This window comes from Phocoena sinus, chromosome 10 (genome assembly GCF_008692025.1).
Source record: "Phocoena sinus isolate mPhoSin1 chromosome 10, mPhoSin1.pri, whole genome shotgun sequence".
NCBI classification, from domain to species: Eukaryota; Metazoa; Chordata; class Mammalia; order Artiodactyla; family Phocoenidae; genus Phocoena; species Phocoena sinus.
The window spans coordinates 91,708,893-91,722,198 of record NC_045772.1 but is presented as its reverse complement, the minus strand read 5'-3'; the positions used below and the strand labels follow the sequence as shown (position 1 = coordinate 91,722,198).

Here is a 13,306-nt window from a genome sequence, read left to right as displayed (position 1 = left end):
AGAGAAGTAAAAATGGCCCATTCATGCCCAGCAGAGTCTGGCCATAACCGCATCTGGCAGGTTGCTTGCAAATTAAAGCAAAATATTTTTATCTTTATCCTGCAAGGAACAAAAGTTTAAAAAAAATTTTTAACGACCATAAATATATATATATATTTTGGCGGTACGTGGGCCTCTCACTGCTGTGGCCTCTCCCGTTGCGGAGTACAGGCTCCGGACGCGCAGGCTCAGCGGCCATGGCTCATGGGCACAGCCGCTCCGCGGCATGTGGGATCTTCCCGGACCGGGGCATGAACCCGTGTCCCCTGCATTGGCAGGCGGACTCTCAACCACTGCACCACCAGGGAAGCCCCCCGACCATAAATATTTTTTAAACATTTACTTACCATCTTCTGGATTATAAAAGCTCAGATAAAATTCTAAAAAAAAAATTAGAATTTTTTTCCCACAGCCCTTAAAGGCCTCTGTGAGGGATTACAAAAAAATTAAGCAGATACAGAGGAAATCTCCATTTTCTTCAGGGGAAGGATAGAAATAGTGAAAGTACATTTCTCTATTGTTTCTAGATGTTGGCATATTTATTTTTTAACCAGAAGGTAGTATTTATGAGCTTAATATGGGTATCACATGGAATCTTGCTCTTTTAGCTCCTAAAAATCGAGAATGTAATGTGTACTTGAGTTCCTTCCTGAGTTGGGAGTATGGTAGGCTGATAGCGGCTCTCAAGGGTGTGTCCCAACCCCTGGAACCAGTTACCTTATTTGGAAAAAGGGTCTTTGCAGATGTGATTAAGTGAAGGGTCTTGCATGGGGAGATAATCTGGATTATTTTGATGGGCCTGAGTGTAATCACATGTATCCTTATATAGGAGGGAAGTAGAGGGAGATTAGACAGACAGAAGAGGAGAATGTGGCCTGGAAGCAGAGATTAGAGCATTGTGGCCACAAGCCAAGGAATGTCAGTAGCCACCAGAAGCTCCTGGAAGGAGCAAGGAATGGATTCTCCCCTAGAACCTCTGGAAGAAGCATGACCTTCTGGCAACTCATTTCACACTTCTGGCCTCCAGAACTGTAAGCGTATACATTTCTGTTGTGTTAATCCACCAAGTCTGTGGTCCTCTTGCAGAGGCCCAGGAAAACTCCATGCAGGGAGATATACTCACTTCCAGCTCTTTTTCCTCTGCTGTTTCCAGGAACAGATCAGGGCGGAAGGGTTTCACTCCGTTGGAATACTCCACTCTGAAAATCTTCTCTAGTGGGGTAGGAAGAATTCAAATTACAAGAAAGAATGCAGCATGAAGGAATTTTAGCAGCAGCCTCCAGACTCTGGATTGGTTCACCGTGCCTGGGTGGGTACCCAGTGGGAGCGTGGCAGAGCCTAGGCCAGCACTTGACAGACAGATGTGAATGAATGGATGATCCACCAGGCGAAGGGGTCTCATGCCCCCTTACACCCAGGAGATTACCTTAAGTTAAGGCTACTAACCCTTTAAAACTTAACTCAGAGACCGCTGTCTTAGGGAGGCTTCCTCTGACCAAGACCCTAACTTGTCCTCCCTATATCCCTTAGCCACCTCCATCCCCCAGACAGGTAAGAGCTGGCACGTAGTAAGTGCTCAGTAAAGCGAGGACTGGATGAACGGAAGGAGACGTTTCCTCCCTGAGAGGACATATGACAAAACCATAGATCTGCTCTTAGTAAGAAGTAAAATATGTGTTGTCCCGCTAGAGTGATCTAGTTCAGGTGTGAAGCAGACACACGTCTCTTACTGGAATCAGAAGGAAAGCAAGAAATTGTAAGGCGAGATTCTCTAACTCACAAAATTGCAGTAGTGGCAGCTGGCAGTGGTATATTGGCCTATGCTTTTCAGAGCCCTCTAACGTTCATACTGTCCCTGAATTCCTCCAACTACCCCGTGGAGTGTGGAGGGTAGATGTGATATTGTTTTCGCAGATGAGGGACTGAGATGTGGTCACAGAAACCTCGGGGTCTCAGTCAGCCTAGAATTCCTGCTGGGTCCCAGGGAAGGCCCCCGAAGGGTCAGACTCTCACCCTTCTGGTCCCGACAGCTGAGCGTGTAGAAGGTTTCTCTCCGCAGGATGATCTCCTGGGCGATGATCCCATAGCTGTACACGTCTCCTTTCTGCGAGATGTTGGCTTGGCGCAGGTGCTCCGGGGCAGTCCACAGGTCTGTGCGTTCAGCATTGAGATCGCGAGGTTGAGGCAGGGGTGAGCGGCCCAGAGGTCCCCAACTTGCTTTTATTTTTAAGTCCCTCTACCATACTGATGCTAGTGATGGGGCAGAACACACACTTGCCTTCCAAGCTGACTAGGTAATGCCAGGATTTGGGTGAGGAGATATGGCAACGCCTTCCCTAAAACTGCCTGGATCACAGTTCTGAAAACCCTCAGGGTCTACCTAGACCAGAACCTGGGGTATAGGAAGCGCTCAGTAAATATTTGTGGGGTGAAGGCAGTAGAATGTAAGAGGCTGAGGATTTAATAGCTTACGGAACATATGGCAAAAACCTATGAAAGCCTCTATAAATATTTTAAAACTGTATATTTATATATTTTATGTAATATATAACATTATAAATACATATATTGATGTTTCCTAAAAGAAAATAAAGACAGAACATTTGAACAAAGAGACCATCACTGATATTTTCTGCGTGTGACATACCAGCAGTCATGAAGTCAGCTATTATCCACAGATGTGTTTTCTTTGGTGCTTACAGTATTATTTAAAAAAAGAATGCACACGCTTTACTCACGTTTTACTAGTGTGCCTGCTATTCCTAGTGCTTTCCATCAAGTCTACTTCACACGAGTGAAGCACTCCTGTGTCCTGTGTTTGGCTCCTATAGACACTTGGGTTTTGGACCGCTATCACATATCTTATGTATAATAATGAGGGCATACAATTAATTATCCTCCAACATCCCTTGGAGGTTTTCCAGGATCACCTAGCTCCTTGCAGACTTTTTGAGATTTCTACCTTCAGCATTTTCAATTAAATAAACCTACAGATTCATGTGTTTTCAGTACGGTGATATGCTTAAGATGAAGCACACTTTCCTCATTTAGTTTTCCATCCAACTGTTCACTGCCTTTTTGAATTTGTGTCTTGTGAATTCATGTGGCTTGTGATTCATGAACGACTGATCCTAATGGTTAAACTTGTGGGAAGGGAACTAAATCTACTTATGCTAAAATTTCCGATAACCGACCCCACAGATAGGTAGGTATAACTGGATGATGTCCAGAAGGATAGGATTTGGCCTGCAGTTCATCTGATGCTGTGTCAAGGTGAGTCATTTCATGAAGGTGAGTCATTTCATGAAAGAGATTTGCTCACTCCGTGATGAGCACTGCTTGGCACACAGTAGGTCCTCAACAAGCACTTACTAGATTGAGTCCAATGTCCTAGCATCCTTGACATGACTGAAGAAGTGGGGGGCAGAACTCTAATTTTTCCTCCATTAAGGGAAAACTAGAGGATTCCAAAGTAGAATTAGAGGTAGAATTTAGTTTTTGGATCCAGGTAGTATTTTGAGGCATATATGAGTCCTAGCCTTCTGAGGCTGTTTAACCCAGAATTCTAGTAAAGAACAGGTGAATGTTCAACATGAAAAGCCCTTTATACTTTACAAATCACTTTTTTGTGTGTTACTTTTTTGACCCTCATCACAATCCTGAAAGGGATAAGTATGAATATGTTTTACTGATAAGACTTTTTTCTTATCATCATAATTTCTTATCATTATCACAGATAAATGAATGAAGTCTAGAATTGGGAAACGGGTCCTCAGCCTTGTACTCTATCTTCTTGGGCAAACCTCTTAACCTCTCTGAGCTTCAATTCTGTCTTCTACAAATGAAGAGGGTTCGATCAGACGATTTCTAAGATCTCTTACTGCTCTAACTTCTGTATTTTTTCACGCAGTCCTGCTTCCACAAGCCAATAACTTCTTTATGACTTCTCCCTGATATCAAGGGACACACAGATGAAGGAAATCCACAGAGGAGATTTGTTCAACTCGACAAGCATGCACTGAACACTGAGAAGGGGGTAGTGCTGGAGAATGACCCAGCTGATGCCTCTTACAACTCCAAGTGTTTATTTTCTGATCAGTATCACCATTTCCTGAGCACCTTAAATGGACTTGTGAGAAAAAAAAATTTTTTTAAGTGGGAAACTAGTAAAAATTTCATTCACGACAGACCTTTTCTTGGAGGTAAAATGGAATTGCAGCCAAAGTCAGTTATCTTCACCACCATCCTACTATCCACCACGCAGTTGGTGGATTTCAGACGACCGTGGACTTCTGTCTTACTGGAATGCAGATATGACATCCCCTGTAGTTTTTCAGATAACAGGAAAACAAAGAGATATGACACTTTTCAGCAGCTCCATTATTTTAAGGAAAGAAATGACGTTTTGAAATTATTTTGGCATGCAGATAGAATCACCATCAAATTTTAAATTTAATTCCATTAAGTTTAACTTTCAAAATGTTGTTAAAGCCCCAATATTTGCCTAAGCACTGCAACTAGTTTTGGAGTCTATTTAGGTGACACAGTAAAAGGCAATTGTCTAAAGACTCTGTTTAGTAGTTGTATATAATATGAAGCAAAGACTGGTCCTATTTTTTTAAAGCGTTTCTGCTTACCACTTATTCTGTGACTGAGTATGTCCCTAGTCCTCTGCTACCTCAATGAAAAAATATGAATAAGGCCTTGCCTTCCTGAAGGGAGGGGTGAGGCTAGATTACTTCCTAAAGTCTAAACGGTTTCATTCTATTTTGAAATAGAATGTTTCATTCTGTTTTGAAAGAGGAAGCCCTTTTTGAGCTGATGTGCTTCCCCCTGGTGGCCAGAGGTGGTATTGCAGAAACTGGTGTTCGGCCTTGATCCCAGGGATGAAATGTACCAAATAAGGTATTGTGTCACATTTTTTCCAACTGATTCTGATCCTATGTGACTTTCAAGTGATTTAAGACTGTATCACATAGCTTACTCTCGGGACTCGCTTTTCTTCATTCTTGAATGGGGCCCTAGTTACTGGTATCCACTTCCTTTTCATAGCACATCTGGGAAATATACATGTCCAGATTTATTACTGCCTCATGCAAGACGAATGCCTGCCCTTAATATTTTCTCTTATGAAGATGAGGATTCAGTCATCTTCTCTGAGACCTTATGTGATTTTTTTACTTCCAGAAAATCTGTGAAAATGTGTGCCCCAAGCCCAGTGTAGAAAGAATTTAATAATAAAAATAATAATGGCCAACATATATTGAATACCTGCTTGTCAAGTCTTATTCGGAGCACATGCATTGTTTCATAAAATCCTCACGACAACCCTATGACATAGGTACTATTTTTATTATCATTTTACAGATGAAGAGACCAATGCAATAGCTTGCTAGATCTGTTTTCCCAGATTTAACTTTCATAAACGTCTTTTGTGTTTGTGGGTCTCTTACCTTAGCAATGTCATACAAGACAGAGATCTTAAACTCCCAATCCATGAATGTACCATCAGGATAGGAAATTGTGTCATTTAAAACTTCCTGAGCAGGAGAAAAAGAAGAAGATGAGTTGTCTGAAGGAGGCTATTGTGGAAAGACTCTTACAGGCAAATAATGACTTTCTGATCATGAGGCCTTGGGCTCAGGAACAAGTTGGAACTCCATTGTCCTGGTTTTCCTGAACATGTGTTTCTTTTCTCTCTGATTTAAGAAACATTAGGTGGTTCTTATCCCAAGGAGATGAGCAGGAGATGACCATAGATCCAATATACCGCTTCTTCCACCAGGAGTAAAGGCAAGAGCAGGCACCTGCCAGGAGAGCTGGGTGGTGGGCTGAGACGCAGGCTCTGTCTCAGCAAAATTACCCTAGTGTTTTTCAACAAGGAATTGCTATTAGGATATTCCTTCATTAGGCTATGTTTTCACTTACATGATCAACTGTATCCATTGGCTTAATACCTCTAAGCGTTTCTTCTGTTTACTAAGTCCTCTGTTGTTAAGACAGAGCGCTTGGACTTTCACGGGAACTGTAGGACCTAGAATTTTGAACTCACAGTATTAACGTGATGATGGTTCTATCAAGATACAGGGTTTTAACTAAGCTGAAAACTATTCTTCACAGTAAAACTCTAAACAGCACCCTAACTGAGAACCTAACAATAGTTTCTCGTTTGGGGAAAAAGCTCAGTTTTAACTCAGGTACTGTACCAACAGTTTCCAACAGAGAGTCCAAAGCCATCAGTCATTTCAGATAAGGGGCTGTGGATAGCAGGCCAAGTTAAGGGAGAGGAGTTCTGAGCAGACAGACCCTAAGTAACTCTTTCCTTGAGCACCGACATTTTTTGCGTTTTTATTTGTTTACTATCTCTTCTCCTTACGAAAATGTCAATTCTGTGATAATCTTCATCTACTGGTGTATCTGCAACATCTAGTAAGTGTCTGGCACAGAACAGATGTTCGATAAATGTTTGCTGCACGAATGAATCAACTGTTCCTAAACAAGGTTAGCCAAGGTTGCTGTATATATTTTTTTAATTAATTAATTTTTGGGCTGCGTTGGGTCTTCGTTGCCGCGTGCGGGCTCTCTCTAGTTGCGGCGAACTCTTCATCGTGGTGCGTGCGCTCCTCATTGCGGTGGCTTCTCTGGCTGCGGTGCGCAGGCTCTGGGCGCGCGGGCTTCGGTAGTTGTGGCGCGCGGGCTCAGTAGTTGTGGCTTGCGGGCTCTAGAGTGCAGGCTCAGTAGTTGTGGCGCACGGGCTTAGTTGCTCCGCGGCATGTGCGATCTTCCTGGACCAGGGATCGAACCCATGTCCCCTGCATTGGCAGGTGGATTCTTAACCACTGTGCCACCAGGGAAGTCCCGGTTGCTGTATATTTATAAGATGGGAAGTATATTGTTTTTACTCTGTCTAGGGAGAGACTTTCTCATTTGTTTCCCCATAAAAGTAGTCTTCTGATGGGATTTGCCATGGGTTGAAGCCTAAAGGAATTACATCAGGGAGGGGAATGTACTTTGCAAAGGCACAGCCTTTGCTTTGAGGTTCACGATACAAAGGAGTGGATAAGTTTCCTGTAGAAGCTTCTGTGTGGTCTGCTCCCAGCATGAGTCAGCAATGCCAGATGGGGGGTCCAGGACCACTCAGGTAATTGAAGTTTCCCACCATAGGGTAGAGAGCCAAAAACACTACGTATATGATATTTAAATGTTGGCTGGGCATTTTAGGGATTAAAAGATGGTGTGAAACCCTTTGACCAGGCTCTGTTAATTGGAAATTTCTGTTGCACTGAAATCAAATGAATCAGATATGGTCTAGCCTTTGTATGGAAAACACTGAATTTTGAAAGACCTGAAATTGTTATTATTAGAAATGTGTTTATTTTATTATATCAGCAGCAATTTAAACGATCACTTTCAGCATCAATTAAATGATCATATGGTCTTTCTCCAAAGACCTTTTGATATGATGCATTAGAGTAATATTTTTTCCATTCGTAGAATTAACCGTATCTAGCTGTATTACACTTTTCGTAGACAACTGGCTTAGCTACCAGTACTTTATCTATAATTTTTCATTTACATTCATAAATGTAATTAGCCTTTAATCACATTTAAGTATCAACTTTATGCTAGCCTTGTTGAATGTTAAATGAATTTAGAGGATGTTCATGTTTTTTGTTTAACTTTAGAACAGTATTTACATAGATGATGAGAATTATTCATTGAAGTTTAGAAAAATTAAGCTGAGTCTGGTTTTCTTTGTAATGGGAGTGTTAATTTCTTCTATTGTTACTGACTTCCGTAAGTTTTTACTTTGAGTCAAGTTTTCATGATTATATTGTTTCTGAAGTTTTTCCTTTTTTTTAAGATTTTTTAAACTTAATAGGCATGACATTCTTTCATAATTGAAAGCATCTTTTTCATAGCTTTATTTTTTTTAATTTTCACTTTTGTGTATTTTTATGTTTGTTTTAGAGACTTAATTAGAAGTATGAGAAGCTTGTATGTTTTGTAGTTTTTTAAAAAATAAACAACTCATGAATGCACTTTAAAAATTTACCAGTTTTATAGTAATTGAATTGTGAAGGTTTCCTGCCCTTAGGCCATAGTTATTCTTCTAAATTTTGCATTGAATACTTAGATTATTTTAAGAGAGAATAGCATTTAGGGATATAATTGTTTTCTTTGAAGACAGATTTGAGTTTATGCCATACATACATTTTTAAAGCTACATTCTTTTTTCTTCTCTTTTGGCCACGCTGCGTGCGGCATGCAGTATCCTAGTTCAGGATCCAACTCGTGCCGCCTGCAGTGGAATTGCGCAGTCCTAACCACTGGATTGTCAGGCAACTCCCTCTTGTGTTCTTTTTTTTTTTTTTAATTGAAGCTTATTGAACAAAAATTTAAGTTATTAGTTCAGCACTTTTTATTACCTTAAAATTTTATTGAATTATGAATGTTTGGACCTCTTTGAAGCTGCTGCTGCCCCCAATATTAGTATTCTGGCTTTGTTGGGGAAAACATTGAGGTTTTTAAGAGATACTAGGTCGGAAAGGAGCCCATAGGTAGGGTGACCACAATTCCTGGTTTGCTTGGGGCCAGTTGCAGTTTATGTCTGCTGTTAACACATAATTATTTTGGTACCCCCTTTCATTCTCAAAGGATCCTGAGAATGAAATTATATGGTCACCCTACCCAAAGGTATTTAAAAGGCTGAAAGCTCTTGGAACATATGCCTAGAAAGTGCTCAAGATGAGCAGCAAATATTTCGATGCCCTTTGAAGCAACTGTCCTGGTTTCCTTCCTGCCCCTCCCCTTTTCCTCGACACCTGACTTTGTTTTTTGTATGAATGCTTCTGTGTGTGCCTGCCCTTCTGAGCTAGCCAATGATTTGATATTCTTAGCTCGATAGTTGGTTCTTCCCAAGAACTTGCCTCAGTCCTGTCTTTCTTTTTCTGCTTTGGACTTGTTCAGCCAGAATTCCTGACCCCATCTGGCAACTCCTGGGTCATCCTCAATCCTTCCCAAGGGAGACAATGGTAGGATTTAGACAGCAGAACTAGGACTTATGAACAAGCCTCCTTGCTATCGTAATGACCATCCAGTTTCCTTTTAATACAAAAGCAAGTACGCCAGTAAAATAAAATGAATCAAGAGGTAATCACTATTCCACATCTGTTCTTTGTTTTCTCAAGTCTACACTCCTGAATATTTTTTAGCTAGTTTTCTTATAAAGATATAATATGGATGATTGACAAAATCTGAATGATCTAGTTTGACAAGCATATGGGCCCATACACTTTTCCTGATAACTCTCTGATATTATCTCACTGAGTGAGCCTTTAAAATCGCTACTAAATATTCTTTTTTGCATATGGTTGGCTAGTTAGGGAACTGGAAACGATCCTGGTTCCTTACCCGGAGGGATCCTCTCTCGCAGTACTCAGTCACCCCAAAGATCATGGAATCAAGCTTCACCGTGCCGTAGAACTTGGTTAGGTTGTAATAGTCAATCTGAAGCAACTAAGATAAAACATGTTTATTTACAAAGCAAGTCAGCCAGAAAGGAGCGCCTGAGTAAAAGCTAATATGTTAATAAAACATGTCGTGTCTCAGATCTCTGGGAAGATGTACTGCTCTTGATACAATGAAGTGTCAGTTCATTTCCTACTGCAGTTGGAATTACATCTTACCCCACAGCCTTTCTTTTGTCGGCAAGGGGACTTGAATACAAACCTTTGAGTACTCTCAAATCACATCAGGACCACCTTCTAGGACATGCCAACATGTTTTACACCATCAAACATCACTCTTCAACATATTTTGGTACAATTTTCAGCGAGTATGGTCACCCATTTCTTGGTCTGAGGGCTTGTCTGTCAGCATCCCCAGTAACACCTTGCTCCACCAGGGACCTCAACGCTTGGGGAACACGGGGTGAAGCTATTTCTCACTTAAAGGTTTTAAGGAAGGGATGCGTACCTTGTTCAATTCTATCTTCTGCTTCTCGGTGAAATTGCCATCGTTGTGCTTGAGATCCTTTAGAATCACTCGCTGCAAAGATCCATTGAATTAAGGAGATAATGTAGCATGACCACTCATAGGCATGTTATAATAATTTGCTCACGTGTCTATCTTTCCACAATACTGTAAGCGCTTGAGAGTGGTAACACTTTTATTGCTGTTTATATCCTTGGTAACTAGTGCCTGGGATATGGTAGGCTCAGATGGGAATGTTTCTTAAATATGACTAAATGAAAAGGAAGGAAGGAAGGAAGGAAGGAAGGAAGGGAGGGAGGAGGGAGGGAAGGAGGGAGGGAGGGAGGGAGGGAGGGAGGGAGGGAGGGAGGGAGGGAGGGAAAGAAGATACAAAACCCCCCTATGGGATTGTCATATTCCCACTGCAATGAGCTGAAATATATACAGGGTTGGCTGGACTGCTCTGAATCTCTTTAATTTTTCCTTTTCCTTCCTTCACTCCCTCCCTCTCAAAAATTCTATTTTTCCTTCAATATACTCATGACTTGTGAGTGTTGTAACCCTTGAAGCAGAGCCCTGCCCACCCCTGTGAAAGGCTCCAGGAACAGCCCTTGGGGTCAGCCCGGGCACCCCGGCCATTGCACTGGCAACATCAGAGCTGGGGCGACGATGAGTCAGAAGGCCCAGCACATACCCCTGATTGAGAGTTCAGAAGAGCAGAGGAGACTAGAGTCACCTTTTTGTCGTACTTGCACTGTCGTAGTCTCTGGATTGTATCACGTCTCTTGTCGTCATCGATCTGGCACAAGGAAAGGCAGATTATTCCAGAAGCTCCATATCTAGTCTCCCCCCACCCCCTGCCAGTGAAGGCTGAGAGGCTCTGCAGGTGGGCTGTATCTGTTGTAGTTGCTCACAGCACTCTGGGCGGGCTCAGAAAAGCTGTCATAATTGACTTGTGTTCCCCATTATTCTCACGTTCTCCCTCCAAGGACATCTTCCTTCCAAGTATCCGCCAGCTTAACCCTGGGTTTCCCTCCCTTCCTCCTGTGGCTTATTTCAGCCAGCGACTTCCTTTGCTTCCTTCTCTCTCAGCTCCCCCATCTACTGAGAGCCATTGCCTGTAGCTCCAGACAGACGCTCTTAGGGGAGCACGCTGTGCACGTGAGTTGCGAACTCATGCCTAAATGCCCAAGTGGCAACGCCAGTGAGGACGCTGTGCTGGGGCTTCAGAGGGCAGCCTCAGCAGCTCTGGGCTCAGCCTGGAGTTGCCAGATCATCTGATTTGTCAAAAGAAGCTTGTAATATGGATTTTCTATGCCATTCCAAGATGTTTGTATTTGGTAATTAATGTTTTAAAAAGTTAAATATGGAACAAAACGTAACACACACACACACACGCACGCACCTGCAGGCTAGTATGGCTCTTGGTCTGCCAGTCTGAAGGCAGAAAAAAGATTGAGAACTATTGCATCTTTCCACTTGATTCTCATAAAAACCTGTGTATCATATTTGTTAAAACTTACCTCATAGGGACGTTTTGAAAATGTGAGTGAAATAAGTTATATCCAGTTCCAAGCACGATGCCCAGTACAATGCAGATTAATAAATGTCACTTGTCTCCCCTTCTCCTGTTTCTCATTTTATACACGAGGTACAAAAGGGTTACATGATACCACACGTGGCCTAAGAACACATGGAACCCAAGCATGACTTCTTGTCTAGTATTCCTTTCACCCTCTCAGGCCTCGATACGTCGTTTAAACCATCTGAGCCTCAGTCCCTTCCTTATCTGGGCAATCCTAACTCAGGGATACCTGGGAATCAACTGAGACAAACTTTGTGACATTTCCTTGCAAGCAAAGGCGTTTTATCCTCAAATGAGTCCTCTGCATCGTTACCATTTTTTCCTGTCTGCTGCTCTCCCCTGGGGCTTTGCTGACTTCTCTCCCTCTGGCTGCCTTGGTTTTCTGACCCTCTCTCTTCTAGCCCGGGATGCTTTCTTCATCATCTCGCCCCTTAGTCTTGCTTCCTTACCCAGAGCTCGAAGCACCGCCTGTCTGGCTGTGCGGCATTTTCCCCTCTTGCTGACTTTGCCGACGGAAGACCTCTCCATACGGCCAATTCCCAGCCGCCTGCTCCCTAGCTGGGCTGCTCCTCAGGGTGACAGCGACTCCCCAATGCTCTGAATCACTTCTAACCTTCCTCCTTCTTGGTTACTGTCCCCAAGACCTATTCCTTAGCCAACTGATGAATTAACTCATAAAAATTCTGTCATGCCTGACAAGGGGTAGATGGGGTATACTCCTAGGAGTATTTATATTTTAAGAAAACGTGCAGAGACACAATGTTTTAGGCCCAACCCCAAAGAACAAGGTGCAATATTGGGGTTTTGAGGCAGTGGGGGAGGCTTGTGAGGAGTGGAGCCGTGGCTGGACGTGGCAGAGGTGAACCATGTGGGAGCCCATCCTCGTGTCACACCAGAGGCAGGGGACCACTCACTCCTTCTAAAGGTCTCCTCTCCCCTTCCCAGGGTACTGCTGGTACGTCATTCAGGTCAATAAATTCTCTCTTTGAAAATCCAATAATCTGACGATTGTTTACATTTTACTGTGAATGACCACAAGATCGATTTCATCCTGACACTTGCCTGAGACAGATTGGTCTTTTTTTTTAATTTTAGAAATATTTATTTGGTGAGTTAGTTGGTTAACTTTTTGGCCACACTGCACAGCATGCGGGATCTTAGTTCCCTGACCAAGGTTCGAACCTGTGCCCCTTGCAGTGGAAGCTCGGAGTCCTAACCACTGGACTGCTGGGCAAGTCCCTGGCCTTTGCCAACAGCACCTTTATTTTTGTGGTTCAGGATGTAACAGGAGCATCACTTTCGAGCGTGGCGCACTTCTGGAGGATGGGAAGACCCAGTCCTTGCACAGCCGTGAGGGGACCTGAGGCACCAGAGTGCAGCGTGCAGGACTTGGGGTGGAATGCCAGGAGCTGGCGGAGAGGCTCCAAGCACAAACCTGACCCATGAAACAATTTTACTTTTGCTGATTCTAGGCAGGGAGGCACCCCAGGTCACACGGTCCTGTTGGCTTGGCCCTGCTCTGAGGGACCCTGCTCACTCCTTCACGTGGAGGTTCTGGAACTCCATCTCCTCTTAGTATGCTTCGGTATAAAACCTCTGAAAAGGCTGTGGTGTACGGTGAATGTTAGGATCGTGGTCTCCACGGTTACACAGACCGGGTTCACGTTGTGGCCACGCTCCTGAATTTCTAGCCCTGTTGCCTCAAAG

The 13,306-nt window shown here is 43.1% G+C and overlaps 1 protein-coding gene across 1 annotated transcript in view; it reads right to left on the bottom strand.

Annotated features, from left to right (window-relative positions):
* The window catches only part of GUCY2C (guanylate cyclase 2C), a 79,057-nt gene that overhangs the window by 22,069 nt on the left and 43,682 nt on the right, over positions 1-13,306 (bottom strand). The window contains exons 14-20 of the mRNA XM_032646976.1: positions 10,751-10,813; positions 10,018-10,089; positions 9,454-9,558; positions 5,493-5,579; positions 4,230-4,362; positions 2,053-2,190; positions 1,163-1,251 (exon numbers count right to left, since the gene is read on the bottom strand). Of these exons, the coding sequence (XP_032502867.1) occupies positions 1,163-1,251; positions 2,053-2,190; positions 4,230-4,362; positions 5,493-5,579; positions 9,454-9,558; positions 10,018-10,089; positions 10,751-10,813 (687 nt within the window). The remainder of the gene's footprint in view (positions 1-1,162; positions 1,252-2,052; positions 2,191-4,229; positions 4,363-5,492; positions 5,580-9,453; positions 9,559-10,017; positions 10,090-10,750; positions 10,814-13,306) is intronic.